This window comes from Camelina sativa, chromosome 5 (genome assembly GCF_000633955.1).
Source record: "Camelina sativa cultivar DH55 chromosome 5, Cs, whole genome shotgun sequence".
Classification (NCBI taxonomy): Eukaryota; Viridiplantae; Streptophyta; class Magnoliopsida; order Brassicales; family Brassicaceae; genus Camelina; species Camelina sativa.
Genome location: NC_025689.1, coordinates 7,846,423 through 7,866,524, shown reverse-complemented (window position 1 = coordinate 7,866,524; position 20,102 = coordinate 7,846,423). Strand labels below are relative to the sequence as shown.

General features: G+C 37.5%; 5 protein-coding genes across 9 annotated transcripts; 3 read left to right on the top strand and 2 right to left on the bottom strand.

Moving 5' to 3' along the window:
• On the top strand, positions 1,832 to 3,560 carry LOC104786081 (probable protein phosphatase 2C 28). Of its 2 annotated transcripts, none has more exons than XM_010511406.1 (7): positions 1,832 to 1,914; positions 2,009 to 2,053; positions 2,155 to 2,202; positions 2,283 to 2,603; positions 2,688 to 2,964; positions 3,061 to 3,215; positions 3,309 to 3,560. In XM_010511406.1, exons 1-7 carry the CDS (start codon positions 1,897 to 1,899, stop codon positions 3,456 to 3,458), a joined length of 1,014 nt encoding a protein of 337 aa, XP_010509708.1. In that variant the 5' UTR covers positions 1,832 to 1,896; the 3' UTR covers positions 3,459 to 3,560. The 2 variants fall into 2 exon arrangements, with proteins under 2 accessions (XP_010509708.1, XP_010509707.1); XM_010511405.1 differs by having other exon boundaries at positions 3,061 to 3,236.
• LOC104786082 (RNA polymerase I-specific transcription initiation factor RRN3) lies at positions 3,507 to 7,460 on the bottom strand. Of its 4 annotated transcripts, none has more exons than XM_019245769.1 (16): positions 7,272 to 7,460; positions 6,791 to 6,986; positions 6,598 to 6,690; positions 6,437 to 6,508; positions 6,264 to 6,335; positions 5,944 to 6,180; positions 5,737 to 5,847; positions 5,556 to 5,654; positions 5,300 to 5,428; positions 5,127 to 5,195; positions 4,908 to 5,014; positions 4,713 to 4,796; positions 4,513 to 4,600; positions 4,219 to 4,332; positions 3,942 to 4,126; positions 3,507 to 3,849 (listed from the first exon to the last, which is right to left on the bottom strand). In XM_019245769.1, the coding sequence occupies exons 2-16, from the start codon at positions 6,914 to 6,916 to the stop codon at positions 3,594 to 3,596; spliced, it is 1,842 nt and encodes a 613-aa protein (XP_019101314.1). In that variant the 5' UTR covers positions 6,917 to 6,986; positions 7,272 to 7,460; the 3' UTR covers positions 3,507 to 3,593. The 4 variants fall into 4 exon arrangements, with proteins under 4 accessions (XP_019101314.1, XP_010509710.1, XP_010509712.1 ...); XM_010511408.1 differs by having other exon boundaries at positions 7,276 to 7,460; XM_010511410.1 differs by having other exon boundaries at positions 6,791 to 6,981; positions 7,276 to 7,460.
• Positions 7,652 to 10,003, bottom strand: LOC104786080 (tubulin beta chain-like). Its single transcript, XM_010511404.2, has 3 exons — positions 9,471 to 10,003; positions 9,042 to 9,311; positions 7,652 to 8,536 (listed from the first exon to the last, which is right to left on the bottom strand). The coding sequence occupies exons 1-3, from the start codon at positions 9,862 to 9,864 to the stop codon at positions 7,860 to 7,862; spliced, it is 1,341 nt and encodes a 446-aa protein (XP_010509706.1). The 5' UTR covers positions 9,865 to 10,003; the 3' UTR covers positions 7,652 to 7,859.
• On the top strand, positions 11,820 to 14,334 carry LOC104786078 (dihydroceramide fatty acyl 2-hydroxylase FAH1). The gene is made up of 7 exons (XM_010511403.2): positions 11,820 to 11,962; positions 12,796 to 12,867; positions 13,023 to 13,115; positions 13,234 to 13,430; positions 13,578 to 13,683; positions 13,762 to 13,908; positions 14,043 to 14,334. Exons 2-7 carry the CDS (start codon positions 12,817 to 12,819, stop codon positions 14,160 to 14,162), a joined length of 714 nt encoding a protein of 237 aa, XP_010509705.1. The 5' UTR covers positions 11,820 to 11,962; positions 12,796 to 12,816; the 3' UTR covers positions 14,163 to 14,334.
• On the top strand, positions 14,663 to 20,075 carry LOC104786076. Its single transcript, XM_010511401.2, has 8 exons — positions 14,663 to 14,947; positions 15,054 to 15,168; positions 15,350 to 16,491; positions 16,991 to 18,273; positions 18,393 to 18,523; positions 18,631 to 19,325; positions 19,426 to 19,538; positions 19,627 to 20,075. The coding sequence occupies exons 1-8, from the start codon at positions 14,891 to 14,893 to the stop codon at positions 19,931 to 19,933; spliced, it is 3,843 nt and encodes a 1,280-aa protein (XP_010509703.1). The 5' UTR covers positions 14,663 to 14,890; the 3' UTR covers positions 19,934 to 20,075.

Here is a 20,102-nt window from a genome sequence, read left to right as displayed (position 1 = left end):
GGGATTTTGGTTAGATTAAGAATTGGTCAGTGGCAAGTCGTGTTGACTGTGTGTAAATCTGATTAAACATATCTTGTAAGATTGTTTAAGTGATTCTTAATAAGAAAAGAAGTTCTTTTCTATATTGGCTGCATCTTCGTTTTTACAAAATTAAAATGGGGATATAAATTAGAAAGAATCTAGGAGAACAAAAACCAGATGTCATAGACTCAAAAACACCAATTGATATGGTAACTTGCTGAAACATCATATAACTATAGTGCTTTCCAAATTTTTAATTGGGATTTGCTTTTTGTAGATTATAGTATTTGTCAATACAACCTTACATAGAACTGGGACATGAGAATGCATACAAAAAAAAAAGATTTTGTTTGGAACCAATGAATTGAAGAAGTGGGAATACAAGCAACGTATAAGTATTTTAACGTATATATAGTTGGACTATCCCTCTGCGTTAAATTTTCTGTTGACCGATTATAGGCGTTTTTTTAACATGGTTGTACTGTTGTAACATAACACTAAACATATGCAGATTATGAGAAACTAATTTTTAACATATACAGTATATTTGTGGGTTGACTGACATTTAATTAAGGTGTTTTTAAAAATTTGGTTATACTCTTTGTCACTTATACACAAAATTTAATGCAGATTATGGGAGATTGAATATTTAAATTAGAGTAATTAATTATAGTTTAGTGAAATGAATTGCAGGATTATATTCAAAATTATAAAAAAAAAGAGAGTGGACACATGTCAAATATTTGGAATGCCAAATGTCACATTCTCATACAAAGTTTAGGAAAACCTTACTTTATTATATAAGATATACATAACCTAATTGTAATTTTCACCTATAAAATTAATATACAACATGTTATACCAATAACTTCAATTTGTAAATTTGGTATATTAAGATCTCTAAACACGATCACATCAATTTGTAATACCAAATCACGGCTGAATACATGTTTTGTTGGATTTTTTTTGGCTTTACCGAATGTATAATTAACAAATTTGATATTGCACCAAACCAAAATAGTAGTACCAACTACGGGTTGAAATCAGAGTATGACCTTAAGTAAATTAAATATATGATTTTATAAAATGTATAGAATTAATAAATTTTCTACTATTATTTTGTAACAAACAAATCCAAATTTACATAAATATTTCCTCACGCTGGTAACATTATTCTACAAAATATTAACGTGTATTTATGAGTCGGGTAATAAAACGGGTAATGAGACGGGTAACGAGACGCTCAAAAATTAAATTAATATCCGATACTCGATCATTATTCATGGATAATATAATTATTATACCCTTCACTCGACCCTAAAGCTGCGGGTACCTTTTTTCGGGACGGATACAAACCGAAAAATAGGTCTAATACGGGTATCGGTAGTAGTTTCCAGGCCTACCTATTAGTAGTTTAATATGAATCAAAATTCACCATATAGTTCTATATTATATAACATATAAATGAATGATACAACATAAACATAATATTAACAAATAACAAAATAAAAAAAAATTTCTCGCACTACCAGCGCGGGTTATTATTTAGTATATGTTATTTTGAGATGATATATTATGGTCAACTTAATTTAATTTGTAGTCGTCTCTGTTTTTGTAAAGAGTTTGTAGTCCTGAATATTTTGGTCTAAACCGAATCGCTCACCCCAAAGTGTCCGAGATGGCCGCAGACATGTGTTGGCATATTGAAGGAGTGATTTGTGGAGCTGACGTGTCGATGTCAGCATCATCGCACCGCTCCAACAACGTTGCGATACTAAACTAGTTAAAAGCTTCAACTTGTTATGATCCTTCTTCTTCTTCGCTCCTCGTCTAAGACAGCACCCAAAAAAAACACACTCATATTTAGGCAATATAATGAAGAAGACCATCAAGGTTAATTATTTCATCTGGCTCGTGACTTTACATGTCGTTCAAGTTTATTGGGGTTAGTTTGTAACTTAGTTCTTGATACCTTACTTACTTGCAGAACTCAACTCACAGTCCCGAGAAAATAATTGTGCATGAAGTGAAGGTAATCAAAGATTGATTTGCTAAATGAAAATATGGTGTTAGCTAGTGAAGTTCTGTTACGTAATAACTTATTGGTATAACTCTCTTCTTTTCTTTGCCCAGAAGCGAAGATCAGCTACTAAAGATCTCAAGAATGCTGTGAAACTTAAGGTACCACATCTTTTCATCATTTGTGATCTGTCTATCTATGATCTTTGACTTGATGAAAGGTTTTTTGTTTGTATATCTAGAACCAGGAAGAAGAAACACCTCATGATGATGTTGTTGTCGTTGATGTTGAAGATGATGATTGTAATCATGATCTTGTTGATGTTGATGATAATGGTGACGATGATGATGAGGAACATGAAAGATATTGTAGACGTGAGTTTGATCATGGATACCATCTAGTGAAAGGCCAAATGGGTCATAGCATGGAAGACTACATTGTAGCTGATACCAAAACCGTTAAAGGCCACAATCTTGGGTTATACGCTATATTCGATGGTCACTCAGGCCATGATGTTGCGGATTATCTGCAGAACCATCTATTTGACAACATCTTGAGTCAGGTTTTAAAAACAAAAACTCACTCATCCCTTACTCAAGTATTTCTCCTTAGAATTTAAAGACTCTGTTGATGTTGTTTCTTGAAGCCGGATTTTTGGAGAAACCCTAAGAAGGCAATCAAGAGAGCATATAAGTCTACGGACGACTACATTCTCCATAACGTGGTAGGTCCACGAGGTGGCTCCACAGCTGTGACGGCTATAGTGATTGATGGGAAGAGAATTGTGGTTGCAAACGTTGGAGATTCAAGAGCAATTTTGTGTCGTGAAAGTGATGTAGTCAAGCAAGTTACGGTTGATCACGAACCTGAGAAGGAGAGAGACATTGTCGAGAGCAGAGGCGGCTTCGTCTACCAAGAACCAGGTCCCTTCTTTTCTTTTTGTATCTTTAATTGAAACGAAAAGAAAAAACAATGATTAGGGGTAATGACGAATCACCTATGTTCCTTATAATGTTTAGGTAATGTTCCGAGAGTGGATGGACAACTAGCAATGACTCGTGCGTTTGGAGACGGAAGGCTTAAAGAGCATATAAGTGTGACACCGAATGTAGAGATTGTCGAGATACACGATGACACCAAGTTCTTGATCTTGGCTAGCGATGGACTTTGGAAGGTTCCTGTGTATATTAGTCTCGTAAGACTTAGACATTGTGTATTGATTCTGACACAACTATTGGACTAAATCTTGGTCGGTTTTCTTAATCAGGTGATGTCGAATGAAGAGGTTTGGGATCAAATCAAAAAGGAAGGGAATGCAGAGGAAGCTGCGAGAACACTAACTGATAAAGCCTTGGCTAGAGGAAGTAAAGATGATACCTCTTGTGTAGTTGTCTCTTTCCTTCAGTCCATCGATTAGATAATTTAGGTCTCTTATCTTTCTTTAAGTGAATCACAGTTTTTGAAGGAAAAATAAAACATTGTTTCATACAATAATAAGTTCCAAGCCGAATCTCTTTTACATACTTGCTGCAAAATTGCGTTTATTAAAAAATCACAAGGATTCAGGACTAGTGGAGGGTCTGATTCTGGAAGGCATTCTTAAAAGCCTGTCTCTTTCCATCATTTGGTTCTTGAAAGAGTGCTTAGGGGTTATGGACATCTTGTTCATGGCATAATCTACATCCTCCTCGCCTTCTTCACTGTCCTCATCTCCATTCACGATTACCTCAGCATCAAAATCATCTTCTTCATCTTCATCGTAGGGCGCTCTCACCATTGACCAGTAGATGAAATTCGGGGAGATAAAGCTAAACAGACTCAAGGTCAAGAACATTAGCCTTCATTTAAGATTTTCTTGCAAAAGAGTATCAGTGCAATGGTTTTCAGATAGTGGATGAACCTGTTTGAGGATTTGAGCAAGCAAGGATCAAACGGGAAGAATGTATTAAGCTTATCACACCCGCCAATAGCACCGGAAAGCTCAGGCTCAAGTAGGTTATTGAAAATGAAGGAATCAGACACGATGAACAGACCATCTGCTTTAGCTTGTCTGAGGAACTCCGCAACTACTGATGGAATGCATACCTAGTTCAAAAGCAAATTCGCTTATCATGCATTTAATACGTTGGATCACTTCCAAATAACAGCTGAGCATATATGACGAAAAGATAACTCACACTTAATGGGTCTAGTTTGTGCGTTAAAATTGACTCCAATGGTGTAAGCTCGGACCGTAAGCGAGGAACATCCAGGATAGACCTCATCCGGAAGCAGAGCACATACATGATTGCCTGTGGTCACAGAACAGATTCAAATGACGGTTTCAGCAACTGTAACCACATTTTGAAGACTCTTTGAAACTTGAAACTTTAAAGGACAGATCACAAAATATATTTTCCAGTATGAAAAAGCAACGGGATGATTGTAGAATTTTGTGACAGGAGGAGCTTGGGCTTGTAAGCTATATATACCTGGCATCCAGAGAAGAAAATCAGATGTGCTTCAGGCCTAATATCACCATTGCAAGTTCTGCAGTAACCCACACACTCATCCATCAACCTACAATTTTTTAGACACAAACAAAATCAATGTTAGAAGTTACAACAAACTGAAGCTTCAATAAGATCAAATGATTATGTTTAAGGTAACATGTTGTAGAAATCCCTTCCACCTTTTCAACATGCTAGCCACAAAGGAAATAGGCAAAAACTTTCCGCGAGCCAAGAAGCTAGCAAGATAAGCCACCGCACTCCTTCTGTTGATGGGGAGAAACAAAAGCACAACCAAATTGTGATTAGAATAATAAAAAAGCATGTCATGCAGCGAATAAGAAAATTTCGATTATGAAAGAGGACGGGGAACTTGCCTGGTAGCTGGAGACTTGCGGCTGGAGAGAAAAATGTCCATCAACTTACTTGCAAATTTCACACCACAAGTTTCAGGATCGAGTGAGCAGGCATAGAACATCAGAAACTGCAGATTATATCGAACGTGAGTCTAAAATGAGACATCTCAAGTCGACCTTGCTAGATTCTGGAAGAATGATGTTCAGAATTATACAAAAGATGCTAATAATGTGGCTTACCTGGGAGAATTTTGATTTGTGTGTTTCCAGAATGAAGTTCTCAAATGACTGAAAGAGGATTTCAAACACCTAAGCCAAAATCATTATTAAAAAAATCAGAACCGCCAAGAAGATTTTGTGAGTCCATTTAGGAAAGTATATATATTTCAATGAGGTCCCATTTGGTGCCATACCTCATCCAACCGACCATCATTTTGACAGGATTCAAGATGCTCAAAAGCTATGACCATCAATTTGTCCAACAACTCGGAGACGACAATACTTCCACCTGATATATCCTGACTTAGAGGTCCTACTGGAAGCTGCAATATATAATCAAATCCAAACTCTCGTAAAACAGCAAAACGAATGTTCCTACTAACTTGTTCTCTAGCAATTTTTAATCATACCAAAAGAAAACATAAATAATTAAAACAAATATTAAGCTACCTCGTCTCCTTCATCGATGGTGCCTTCATCTTCAAGTTCCATATCGAACATGCCTCTACTAGAGTCATCTTGTGGAATATCATCCCATCCAATCTCTACCTACAGGGATATACCAGCATATCATTCAGTCACCAATACTTACTGACCTCAATTGTTTATTCATAATAATCTGTCTACTTACATCCAAATCTCGCAGTCTCTCCATCACCACATTAAGAATCATGCTGCCACCAACTCGCCCAATTGAGCTATTCTCCAACTTTAATAAGTTCTCCACATATATCACCATCAACTGCAAGACGGGAAAAAAATATCTTCTTATGAGTTTATCGCCAGTATGAGCTTTTGCGACTGCATTGTCTAAAATTTGCCAAAAAGAAAGACTCACAAGGTCCTTCCTGTGTATTTTGGGCATGTTCTGGGAGAGCATTGGCACTAATCTTGAGGGAGTAAGAGGAACCAAAATAGATATTTTCAGAAGTGCTGCATGCACCCGAGAAAAAACTTCTATCTTCTTGTTTAGTATACGTGGGTTCGAAAGATTTTTTATTACCCAAGGAGGTGGAAGAAAATTCTTTATGAGCATATTCAAACAAGAGTCCAAATACTTTCCGCTAGTAACAGCCTGTGATTGCAAAACATAAATTGTCCACCTACTCATCTAGATTAATAACAAAAGGCGTAAGGGTAAGTGTTGAGTTTCTGTACCAGTGATATGACTAGGTTCACCAATGCATCCATGACATTAGGGTTGTGGTCCCACAGTTTCATTCCAAAAAGCTAGACATGACAATTGGGATGAAATCCAGGGTAAGAGGTGGAAGGATCCATCTTAAACCAGTTAAAAATGAAAGCAACTGTTAGCTCGAAAAGAAACTTACCGCAGAAAGAAGCTTATAATGGTGGGCGATATCTATGCAAGACACAGAGCATGAAAGAGCCTTCAAGACTGTCTGCAAGTTGTATTGAAAAATGAAAACACTTCAGCAAACAGAAGAAAAAAAAAGAGAAAACTGATTGCCATACAAAGAATAGAACACACCTCAAGCTGCGCCACTGCATCAAAATCAGCACGAAAGTCTTTCACGTCCCTGCTCATAACTTCAACAATCTCATTGTAAAGGTCTGAGTCACCCTAGCATTATCAAGAGACATAACACATATAACATCAACATATAAATATACGCAAAACACATAAGCAGAAGGAAAGAAGCAAGACTTAGTACAAGACTCACAGTTTGGACAGAGGTAAGGGCCTTTCTCAAGGTCTGCACCAAATTCATGTCAGATAAATCAACGTTATCCACAAGGTCCGATGTATATAGGCTCGACGAATCATTTAGAACCTCCACTGCCCCCATCCTCTTCCGAACTTTGTTGTAAACTGGTGCTGCTGCTGCTACTTCAACTTGGCCAAAGTACGGAACTTTCCTGATGAAAAAGATAAGTAAATTCATAAATCTCCAAACTTATAACTTACAAACAAGGTAACCATAAACACTCAATTAAGCTTACTAGAAACAAAATCAGTTAAAAGTCTAATTCGAATTTCAAAATTCTATGAACCAGCGGTGAGAATAGGGAAAGGGAGAGCTACAACAATCGATATAACCAAAACAACACTACACAAACGTTTCAACCCCCTAAAAATACACAAAATGTAACGGTGAGAGAACTAACAAAAGATGAGTAATTGAATTAGCTTATGCTGTTCACCTACCTACCTCCGTCGGCTCCGGCTTCTCTCCGCGAAACCTTTTATAAGTCTCCGGAGATTTTATTTTTTCTCTTTCTTGAAGAGAGAAAGAAGCAGACTCTGATGAAAGACGGCGAGAATCGAAAAATAAAGGGAGACGTTAGGGTTCTCTCTCTCGCACCTTTTTTTCTTTTTCTTTTCTCTATTTCTTTTTAATCCGACGGACCTGCTCTCTCTATTTTAATTATCCTACTTTATTGTTTTTATTTTATTTTTCTTCATAGCCATTTTTATTAGTATTTAATTGTTAAAATTTATGAAATTACACCAAATTAGGTTTGTGTCGTGACAAAATAAATCACACGTAGACATCGTTAAATAATTAAATTGAAATGTGACCTCAAACCAAACCAGATATATATTATAAACCGAAACGAGAAAAGATTAGGAGTTTAGGACCAAACCAGCAAATACCTCATCTTCTGTTTACACACACACACTCTTACAAATTAGTTATCCATTACAATTTACACCCAAAACAATACCGTAATAACAAGAGACAAAAGAACAATCAAAGCCAGCGAATACGAAAAAAGAGAAAACAAATCTCAAGCATCGAGCTCAGCATCTTCATCCTCTTCTTCATACTCCTCCTCATCGGCAGTAGCATCTTGGTATTGCTGGTACTCAGCCACGAGGTCGTTCATGTTGCTCTCTGCTTCAGTAAACTCCATCTCGTCCATTCCTTCTCCTGTGTACCAATGCAAGAAAGCTTTTCTCCTGAACATCGCTGTGAACTGCTCGCTCACCCGTCTAAACATCTCTTGAATCGAAGTCGAGTTACCGACAAAAGTCGATGCCATTGAGAGACCCTTTGGTGGAATGTCACAGACGCTAGACTTAACGTTGTTTGGGATCCATTCAACAAAGTATGATGAGTTTTTGTTCTGGACGTTGATCATCTGTTCGTCTACTTCTTTAGTGCTCATTTTGCCGCGGAACATTGCTGATGCTGTTAAGTAACGTCCGTGTCTTGGGTCAGCAGCACACATCATGTTCTTGGCATCCCACATTTGTTGGGTCAGTTCGGGCACTGATAAGGAACGGTACTGCTGCGAGCCACGGGATGTGAGAGGAGCGAAACCGACCATGAAGAAATGGAGACGCGGGAACGGGATTAGGTTGACTGCGAGCTTGCGGAGGTCGGAGTTAAGCTGACCAGGGAAACGAAGACAGCATGTTACACCGCTCATCGTGGCAGAGATCAGGTGGTTTAGATCTCCAACTGCAAATGACCAAAGCATAAACAAGTTCCTTGTTATACATGTCAGAAAAACTTCGTGGTCTCAAAATTAAAACATATGCCTATTAAATCTACGGTTTCAAAACCTAGTCCAGATCAGCAATCTCATAACCAATCTTGAAAAGAGTCAACATTAAACAATATACTTCTAAACGCAACTAGATGGAAGAGTCAAAAAAAAACCGGAGAAACATCTCTTCTAAGGTTGTTTGTTAGTGACTTAGTGATAACATAGAAGACTCCTAATAACGTACCAGAGACAAAGACAGCAGACCAACGCAACTACTACCACTAGCAAATTGTTTATCAAGCTGAGGTAAATCTAAAGTTAGATTACTTTAATAATACATCATTTTCGAGTTATCACTTCTAACTCTAATTCTGTTTTGAGATTTTCCTACGGTTTCAAAACCTTGTCCAGATACACCATACTTCTAAAACGCAACTAGATGAAAGAGTAAACAAAAAAAAAAAAAACACAACTTACAAGTTGGAGTGGCTAGCTTGAGGGTACGGAAGCAGATATCATAGAGAGCTTCATTGTCCAAAACCATACATTCGTCAGCGTTCTCAACAAGCTGATGCACAGAGAGAGTAGCATTATATGGCTCCACAACAGTGTCAGAGACTTTAGGAGATGGGAAAACTGAAAAGGTCATCATCATACGATCTGGATACTCTTCCCTAATCTTGGAAATGAGAAGTGTTCCCATTCCAGAGCCAGTTCCTCCCCCCAACGAGTGACAAACTTGAAACCCTATTCAACAACACCCATCTTCAAAATCATTGGAACTAACACACAACGATGTTAATGGAAGATACAATTTAGTATCCCAATTGATAAATACCTAATCATCTAAATTCCCACAGAACCATAAATCAAAAGATCTCTATGTGATGAGTGAGAGAGCCTAACCTTGTAAACAGTCGCAATTCTCAGCTTCTTTTCTAACAACATCGAGAACAGAATCAATCAATTCAGCTCCCTCAGTGTAATGACCTTTAGCCCAGTTATTACCGGCGCCGGATTGGCCGAAGACGAAGTTATCTGGTCGGAAAATCTGACCGAAAGGACCAGATCTGATGGAATCCATAGTTCCAGGCTCAAGATCCATCAAAACGGCGCGTGGAACGTACCTTCCCCCGCTTGCTTCGTTGTAATAGACATTGATACGCTCAAGCTGGAGATCGGCGTCGCCGTCGTATTTCCCCGTTGGATCAATGCCGTGCTCGTTGCAGATCACTTCCCAGAACTTGGCTCCGATTTGGTTTCCGCATTGTCCACCTTGGATATGAAGGATTTCTCTCATTTTTTTTTCTCCCGGGAAAATTTTCAAAAAAAAAATTATTGAAAAAACTGAAGAGTTTTTGGAAGAGAGGAAACGAGAGAAACCTTCTCCTACGCTTTGTTTTCTCGAAGGCGATAAAAAAAAGTTTGAAGGGTACCGATTAAAATGCGGATGATGGCTAAATATATAGGAAGGGAAAATAAAAAGCCAAGGGATATTTTTGGAAAGATAATAAAATTGTTTTTTTTTTTTGGTTTGGTCTGTCTTGGAATGAGCTGTAACATGTGACTGATCTGTAGAAAAGGATAGGGGATAGATTGATTACAAATTAATATATTGTTATTATATAAAATGAGTTGTTGTGATCTTGTCACAGCTACTTGAAACTACAACTAACTTATCTTAATTATTAGGTTGTTTTCTTAATTATTAGAGTATTAACTATTATTATAACCAATTGTAGTTGTTTTTGTAGTTGAGATGGTTATAATTTGTTGGTGTGGTGGTTTTTTGCTGCCCTATACTTGTTCCAAGGCTGAAATTTTTCTATACATGCCGATAGAAACAGTTTTTCAAAAATTAATAAGCATATGCCATATTCTCCAATAGCGTATCCCACGATGAAAGATGTTTGCGGATGAGTGATCCAACAAATACGTCCACCTAAAAATCCGACCAAACCAAAACATTAGGATTAGTAGGTGTTCAGTCCGTTGATTAGGATTTGACATATACATCTAATCTAAGTAACATATTACAACGTATATCATATTTTTCGAACAAACACTTTTTCAGATATATTTTTCCTTTTTAATTTATTAATTGATAATCATCTAATTAGTCATGTTGTCATAGCTCTACCTTTGAACATCAGACTTGATCAGAAGACATTACATATTCACATTGCTGTTTCAATTCTTCGTTCAAATATTTTACGTACCAGCTAATGGTCATCTTTTTTTCAAAACAAGATATATCAAATGAGAATAGTAAAGCCATTAAACAATGAAAGAATTTTGTTTATAGATATTTTCTCGGTTGTATTTGGTAAATATTGGATATTAAGCAATAGAGAAATAAAATAATTATAATCAAAGACTTAGATGGATGATAGTGAGGCCAACTTAAGTTGTTGTCTTGACGATGACAACATATAATATATTGGTGCTTTGGTAGCGAATGATTCAACGTCAATATGATCATCATTAACATTAAGAGTCAACATCAGAATCCTAAAAGCATAATGACTAAATATATATATTGTACTCAATTTTTAAAAATCGAAAGTATGATTATTATCTAACGGCTAATCTCGAATTTAATAACTAATACAGCATGTAATCTTCCTCGGCTCCTCGCAATATATGAGTGTAATTTCCTATCTTTTTATATAAGTGAAGTTGCATTTGAATTTGTTTTTTTTTTTTTTTTTTAAAGAATCAAAACTGTTATGCTCTCATAATTCAATCATAACGTTTCTCATGGGTCTATGGAAAAGGAAAATGATGACTATTTTAGTCAACAAAATGTTTTGACATTTGTTGTTCGCTTCATGTCTAGAACTAGAATATTAAATAAGTTTTGCTAACTAAATAATCACGTATGACTAAAATTCCTAATTTTTTATACTTATAAGTGAATTGTAAATTTGAGACTAAACTTTTTTAAAAAGTCAAAACAGTAGTGTTAAATGTAGCAACGTGCAAAATATTGGGGGGAGGGATCCTAAATAAAGAGCGTGACAAAGTGACAACACGAGCGTATAGCAAAGCCACAGCTAAGGTAATGAATGACTAGAGCCAAAAGAGCAAACAACCTGTCACAGCCGTTGTTTTGGTTTTCTTTATTTTCTTTCGATTTTTGAATATTGACTGGACGATTCGTTGGCCTTCCGAGATCTAAGGTCTTCTCTCAAAATCAACGGTCCAGATTCGGTCTACTTCCCTAGAAGATATATACACACCGACGTTGCCTCTCTCTATCAAATACACACATCCCAACGCCAAAACCTCAAAGGGGCGAATCGACAAAAAAAAAAAAATCTCGGCGATTCTCTTCGTCTTCCGACTCCTCTCGTTTTCGTCGTTAGAGTCGCTGAGATCCTGCACTTGTCGTTCAGGTTCGTTTCTATTCCTCTCTTTGGTTTTGAATCCGTTTTTTGTTTTTTTCATCCTCAGATTTAAATTTTGCTGGAACATTGAGATTTTCAATGGGATTGATTTGGTGTTGTTAGTGTTTAGATCGGAGTTATTTGGTGTTGATTCTAGAACAACATATCATTAATTCTCTCAAAGTTGATTACGCATTGTTGTTCAAATCATGTGAAAACGTAAGCCTCATTGTTTCTCTATGCAAGATTAGCGAAATGGTTCAATTTCAATATTAAGAACTTCGATTTATATAGGACTCTTTTAGGTTCTGTGTGTCAACTTAACTAGGAACCGTTTGTTTTGTTTCCTTGATGGTGATTTTGAGTTTTCTGGATAGTTACTTGTGTATATATATATTTGTGATGTTTATGTGTGTTTTGGTGGTGGTGGTGGGTCCTTAGGAGGAGATTTGAGTGAGAAGCACATGATTAATTTTTTTTTGTCTTTTAATCTAATTGATACTTGCTTTTATGCCAGTTGAGATTAATATACTGACTAACATACTTGGATAAGCCAATTTGGGTATAAATTATATAAGAACAATAAAGTTAACTATCTTCTCAAACAATAGAATAGACCCCTGTCGTTTTCTTAGCCATTTTTAAGAAGTGATGCTTAAGAGTTAAGATTCAGGCCTCTAATCTGGCTATATGAAAAAAATAACTCCCATATTGAAAGAGAATCTGTACGTTTTATATATTTGACCTGTTGAAAATGACATCAGATGTTTCATTATAGTTTCTGTTCGAAACAGTTATAGTTGCAGCATATTTGATCATCTTTGTTCTCTTATTTTTTTCAGATCAGTAAAAAGTCTGCCAAAATGGTTGCTCAGGGATTCACTGTGGATCTTACGAAGCCCCTTGTATTTCAGGTAAATTTATTGTTTCAAGAGGTTTGAAATAGTTTATGTCATCATTGCCTTGAGACCATAATCGCCCAAGTTGGTCTTCGTTTCTTTCTTAGAGCTAATTAGAAGTAAAGTTACCTTTTCAACCCCTTTTGCCATTGCTTTGGATGTTTTTACAGGTTGGTCATCTTGGAGAAGATTATGAGGAATGGGTTCATCAACCTATCGCGACCAAGGAAGGCCCTCGGTTTTTTGAGAGTGACTTTTGGGAGGTATATCACTTTCATTTAATTCTCATTCTCAACTTTACATATAAACTTTTCAATAACAGGCAAATAATGTCGATAAGCCTCTAATCTCCATTCTCTGACATATTTTGCAATGGAACAGTTCTTGACCCTTACAGTTTGGTGGGCGGTTCCTGTCATTTGGTTGCCAGTTGTAGTCTGGTGCATCTCAAAGTCAGTGAGCATGGGCTGTTCACTTCCAGAAATCGTCCCAGTTGTTGCCATGGGAATATTTATTTGGACGTTTATAGAATACTTTCTTCACCGCTTCGTTTTCCACATCAAAACGAAGAGTTACTGGTTCGTCACTCTCTCTCTCTGTCCTCTCTGTTACATTTCACATACATAGTAGGAGGAATACTCCCTATGTATCCTCTTCAAACAGACAAACTCCTCGAAACTTGACTTTGTCAGATGCTAACTAATGATTTTGTGGAACCATTCCAGGGGAAACACGCTACACTATCTTATTCATGGATGCCATCACAAGCACCCAATGGACCACCTTCGACTTGTATTTCCTCCTACTGCAACAGCGATTTTATGCTTTCCGGTAATTATCTACACTAACCCAGCGTTCTACCTGTTTTCACTGCCAGACCTTAAACCATATTGTTTTCTTTTGTCCTAGTTCTGGAACATCGCAAAGGCTATCTCAACTACTTCAACCGCACCTGCATTGTTTGGTGGAGGTATGCTTGGGTACGTGATGTATGATGTCACTCATTATTACCTTCACCATGCCCAACCAACTAGACCAGTGACCAAAAATCTCAAGGTAAAAACAATGCCAAGTTTTTCTTAAACCCGGGGCTTTCTTTTCTTTTCTCTTGGTGTGATTGCAGAAGAGAGCTGTACAGTTAAAATCCTTTGACTTAATATTGGTTATGTTCTTTTGTAATGATTGTGCAGAAGTACCACTTGAATCATCACTTCAGGATTCAGGACAAAGGATTTGGTATAACTTCGTCGTTATGGGACATAGTGTTTGGGACAGTACCCACAACAAAAGCCCCCAAGAAACAGCAATAGTACTTACTAAAAAGCAAAACGAAAAAGGATATTTTCACAATACATTTTGATGTTAAAATTTATTTTAATCATCCTTAATGAGTTTTGAGATGCTTATCTGAGGTTTCATTTGGGTCACACTGTCTTTGTAAATTAATGTTTCACATCCTAATATAATAATTTTGTTGTGTTACTCAACGAAAGCAATCAAACCTATCTACTAGCGTATCTGCATTTGGCCAGTAAAGAAATAGCGCAAAAGTTGAACATGTAGTCTTGTAGTACCCAGTTCTTATCGCATGTGAAAATTCACCATGATCTATTGGGTACTGTTTAAGTCCAAAAAGACAATTTTATATTCCCTTTTGCAATTAGTATATTCGGAATTTAAAAGAACCAAATACATATATGGAGAGGTGAATAACTAAAAAATCAATAGAAAGAAAAAAGCATATATTGCCATATTGGGCTGGGCCTGTTTACACGAAATAAAACCGACCCTCCCTCACCGACCCGCCCGGGAGATCCAGTTTCTCGCGGTCTCATCTGACTCCTCGCTTCCTTCGTCTCCTCGAACTCTCCACTGTTCCTTCCTCTCTTCTCTTGCTCACTGAAAATTAGGGTTTAGGGTTTTTGATTTTCGTTGTCTATTAGGATCTTCTCCCACACCCCTCCTCCGTTTAATTTTCATATGGCGTTGAATTTTCCATGTATGTGAGATTTTGATCTTCGGAGGAGTTCTTCCGGCTATGGCGGCGGCTAATGCTCCACCTGAACTGGCTTCAGGAAACCCTTGCTGCCTCGCGGTATGTATTTTCTATACAGTATTCGATTTCATAACGATTTATGGTGTATTGTACTTTCTTTCTTATAAGAATCTCCTCTTTTTCTTTTGGACTTTGTATCTCTTAGTGGCAAGGGAAGTACATGGGAATGAGGAAGAGGCGGGATGCTTTTAAAGAAGCGGTTACTCTTCTCCAGAAGGCCATAGCAGATGCTAATGCTGAGAAATCTAATCTCGAGAAAAGTATGTGTTTTATAGTTTCTTCTTGTTGAAATTATCTGTTGGTAGCAATTTAGATGCCTTAAATCTACTAGTAATATGCTTTAAAACTGGGCTGGAAACATGTTGTTGTTACTATAGTTCCCAATCTTCTTGTGATTTTTTTAAACTGATCACTGCTTTTTTTGCTATCTGAATACTACAGAACTTGGGGAGATGGTGGCTGACAGAGACACTAAGGAGAATGGTTCAACGGTAAAAGCATCCCTGGAGAAAGAAATTTCTGGTTTGAAGTCTGAGATATTGTCTTTGCAACAAAAACTGGAGCAGAACCTTAAAGAGACAAAGCTTCTTCATCATCAAGCTTCCAGTCGAGAAAAGGAGATCAATGAATTGAAGGAACTCCTTAAGAAAGAAACATTAAGGGCAGATAATTCTGAAGAAGAGCGGGAACACGCTTTTAAGGAATTGAACAAGGCAAAGGCTCTGATAGTTAAAGATGAGGAGACCAAGCCACATGTTCCTGAAGTAAAAAAAGAAATTAGTCTGGTTAAAAATCTTCTTGCAAGCGAGAGGCAGAAGACAGAGTCAGAGAGGAAGAAAGCAGAATCAGAGAAAAAGAAAGCTGATCAGTATCTTTCCGAGTTGGAGATGTTAAGAACTACAGCTCATAAGACTAGTTCTGATTTACTTACTTTGACCTCCAACCTGGAGACTGTAAAAAAGCAACTTGAGTTTGAAAAACAAAAGGCTCTGAAAGAGAAAAAACGTGCAGATATGGAGAGTGCGAAAGCTAGGGAACAGATGAAGCTTGCAGAAGGGTTGTCTAAAAAATTTGAAACTGTTAGAGCAAGAAATGAAGAGCTCAAGAAAGAAATGGAATCGCAAAGCGCTAGTAGCAAAGTAAAGTTTGCTGAAAACTCGGTAAAACTGGAAGAGACGATAAGGCTCCTTGAGATGAATAAGAAATCAGCCTTGGACTGGAAATCTCGTGCTGATGATCTGACCCAGCAGTTACAAGAAACACGATTAGTGACTGAAGGTTTGAAGAAACAAGTGCAGGAGCTTTCACATTCCCAGGAATCCATCAAGACTCGCCCTATTTCCCCTCAGAAAGTCAGAGATCTGGAAAAGGCTAAACGTAAGCTTTTGAAGAAACAGCTGAAGTTTGAGAGAAATTGTGCAAAACACTCCAATAAAGTGGCTGAATTTGAAAAATTTCAAAGGGAATATCAGGCCAAAGAGATAGGTCTGTTAAAACTGGAGTTTGGTAGTTTTGAAAATCGCATGAACCTACTGGATGAGTATTTTTCAACAGACGTTGGGGGTACAGCTGGCCTTAAAAAGGTTTGTTTCTGCCATTAATTTCTTATGACATATTTCTTCTCATTCTAATTTGAAAATTGGTTTGATGACCGTAGATATGTTTTGAAATTTGATACTTTCTTTGTTACCCCTTTTCAAACGTTTTGCATGATGGATCTTTGTTGTTGACATGGTGGATAAAATGTAATCACTTTTTTTTTTTTCTTCAATCTTCCTGAGAGAATATCCTAGGCTTACATGCGTGGCTCTAATATTCCAATTTAGCTGAAACAGTCAATTGAAGTTATCTGAGCATGAACACTTGTCTGTACTCTCTTGGAGTTCTTGTGTTTATTGTAATTAGCGACATTGAATCTGACTGTCTGACTGTAGAAGGTGAGAACATTTTATCTGTTTTAAACTTTGTAACAGTGGCCTAGATTTCAACAGGGATTATTTAGAACATTATATCAATCTAACACTTTACTGTATCATTTTAATTCCTTATTAGTCTTCTTATGTTTATCTTATTGCTATGCAGACTTCAGGAAGCAGGAAACTGGTGAAGCTACAATCACAGATGAACTGTAATGGTGAAAAGCATTGTGATGGAAGACGCAATTTGGTAGCCAGCTCTGGTTCTCTGGAGCAGGCTCGCAAGTTTTCTCCTCACTTAATTGCTAAATCTGGACGAGGCGTGAGTGAGTCTGTCTCAGGTACTACTTCTCAATTAGAGTCTCCTACTGGAGGCTCTAGAAAATTACAGAGTTCTGGAGTAATTTCCAGCGCAACATCTTTTTCTGATGGGCAGTTACTGGCCTCACAGGGAAAAGAGCAGTTCTCTCTTACAACTTCAGCAGAAATAGCAAAAGATAAACCGAATGTCCAACCAACAAAATCAAGTATGTTCCAGAAAATCTCCGATACCGCTAAAAATGTAAATCTCTGTTTGGTGGCTGAAAAATATCGTCAAAGATGTCGGACAGATAGTGATGAGGTAGTTGATGAGAACTCCCGAAAAAGAAAAAGATTGTTAGAGGCAGTTGTGTCTCGTAAGCATCTGTCATCTGATGATAAAAAGAAAAATTTGCAGATTGGAGAGAAGATGGGCACAGTGCAGTCTATGGTTGCTGGAACTGGGTATAGGCCTTTAGGAAAAGAAGGAACCTTGGTCCCTGAAAGGCAAGGTGGCTCCTCCGCAGATGGCATTACAGTTTCCAAGAAAAGAAGGGTTTCTGCTAAGAAGAAGACTAATTCTTTTGAGTTTAACCAGTCAGGCAAGACTCGAGGTAATATTGCTGGAAAAACTATGTGCCTCTCTACTGCTAAAGGACATGACGCGACAACATTATTTCCGGAGGACGTTGCTGCTACAGATTATATGAAGTTGCTAGAGTTGGATAACTTGGAAGAAGAGAGTTATTACCAGATGGCCAGAGAATCGCTTCTGTCTCCTGATCTTCCTCAGGTAGATTTTTTGGGTGAGGAGACCGTGAATGAGGACAAAAATCCTGCTAGGGCTCTTGACTTGGCTGCCAGTAATAACATGGGTTTACGTGAGACCATAATTTCTAGTGAAACTCCCAGTCTCAACACACCAAATGATTTAGTGACAGTCACAATGCCACCCATGTTGGCAACTTTGCATGGTCATATTCTTCAACACTTTGTTGTGTTTTCAAATATTGAAGACCGGAACAGTGTCATCAAAATATTCCGTGCTGCCAACAATTGTGTTCACCAATGCCCAGAAGTTACTACAACACAGTGGGCAGTGCCAGCAATTCTATCCTCTTTGAAAATGGAAGAAAACCTTTCGGCCCAGTAAGTTTTCTGCTCTCTGATGCATTTTCAAGGCATAATGGTTATATAATTTGTTTTCCAACTTCATCAGTAAACTAGTGTCAGTGGCTAATTTATGCTTCTTCTTTTTCAATTTTCAGGGAAAGGGTCTGTGTGTTCCTCTCCTTGCTGCTCCATAACTTCTCTGTGATTTCCTCAATGAAAATGGGGAACACTTTGAATGTTGATTCTTTCTCCTGCATGGATTCTTTTTCAAAACATATATATGGTGGTATGGCCCAAAATCATTTCCCTTTTTAATTCATCTCAAAACTATATATTTTAATCTTCTTTTGATTTTATGTTTTGATTTATTGAACTTGGATTTTTCTTGTGTAGTTATGGCTGATATTGAAGCTGGAATTATGCTGTCTGAAATATCGGAAGAACTCCTTGCTCTCCTTCAGGACTTCCTTTCCGAGCAGAGGGTACTATCTTCTGTTAAATCATCAGAAACATCTGATTCTAATCTAAGCATTCCTGTCACCTTCAATGGAGAAAATATAGCTCTCGTCAGCAAAAACGCTCCAAATGATCATTTGATGGCTGGAAGTACTGTTTTGGCGGCAGTATGTACTGCACTGGATCGTACTGGATATATCTGTGAAGCTTCCTTTGAAATCTTGCACAAGCACAGTCATGAGAACTCCTCAGTGCTACTGACCATTCTTCACGTTTTTGCTTACATTGCTGGAGATAAAATGGTGTCCTCTACTGAGCATGACCTATCAATTGAAGTGTTGAAATCCATTGTCATGTTTCTAGAAAACAGACAGTTTAGTACTGTGGATGCAAATGCTAAGTTGCACTCCGGCAAGAACAAGTGTCCATTCTCAGACAGGTCTTCCTCGTTGGAGGCTATAGCATATAAGCTCATGGAAATTCTTCAGGAGTTTACGCAGTCTAATACTTTGCATCAAAGCTTGACCGAATTTAGCCCGGCACACAAAGACTTCCAGTGCGTATTGAACAGGGATCAAAGTATTAATCTCTGTGACATTCTGTCATTGGTGGAGCTTATTGCTTGTTACACGGTACGTAATTAATTTTTTTTTGAAAGCATTTCCAACCTTGATGCATTGTTTTTCTAATTTCTAGTCTACTGAACCAATTTGATCTGATATTTCAATGCAGGCATGGGATTGGACTAGGGCGAACATTGTTGCTCCACTGCTTAAGATGCTTGGAATGCAATTACCAATGAACCTCTCTGTTGCAATCGTCTCTCTTCTCGGGCAACTTAGCAGGTAATATTTTGAGTTTGTCTCTTTATACAGAAGGACCAATATAATGTGATAATATCTAAGATCTCGTCTCTTGTTTTATATTTTCCAGTATTGGAGTGGATGCTGGTGGCTATGAAAATGAAGGAATCTCAAACTTGAGAGTGAAACTGTCAGCATTTTTACAGTGTGAGACGACACTAAAGGCCGGTTTTGCAGTCCAGATAGCAACTGTGAGCTCCCTCCTGAAGACAATTCAGCTGGATTTGCCAACAGCCTTTCAAGGCAAAACCACCGTCCTTCCGGGTTCCCACGACCAAAGCTTATCTGGTTCTGTCAATCTGGTTACCAATTGGATCTCTTTGTTGAGCGACGAACAACGAGGTTTTGCATCCGAGTTTTTACAAAACCTCTGTTGATAGACGATTCCTCAGTTCAAAAAGTCATCAAAAGCAGTAAAATTTTGGATATGTCTTTTACTGTTTGTTTGATTCTTCATTGACTGATTCCCTTTGTTCTAGGATGCAGATATGAATGAAGAAAATTGTATTGCGTTGCCAATTTTCTTTTCTGTACAGTTGGGACGTT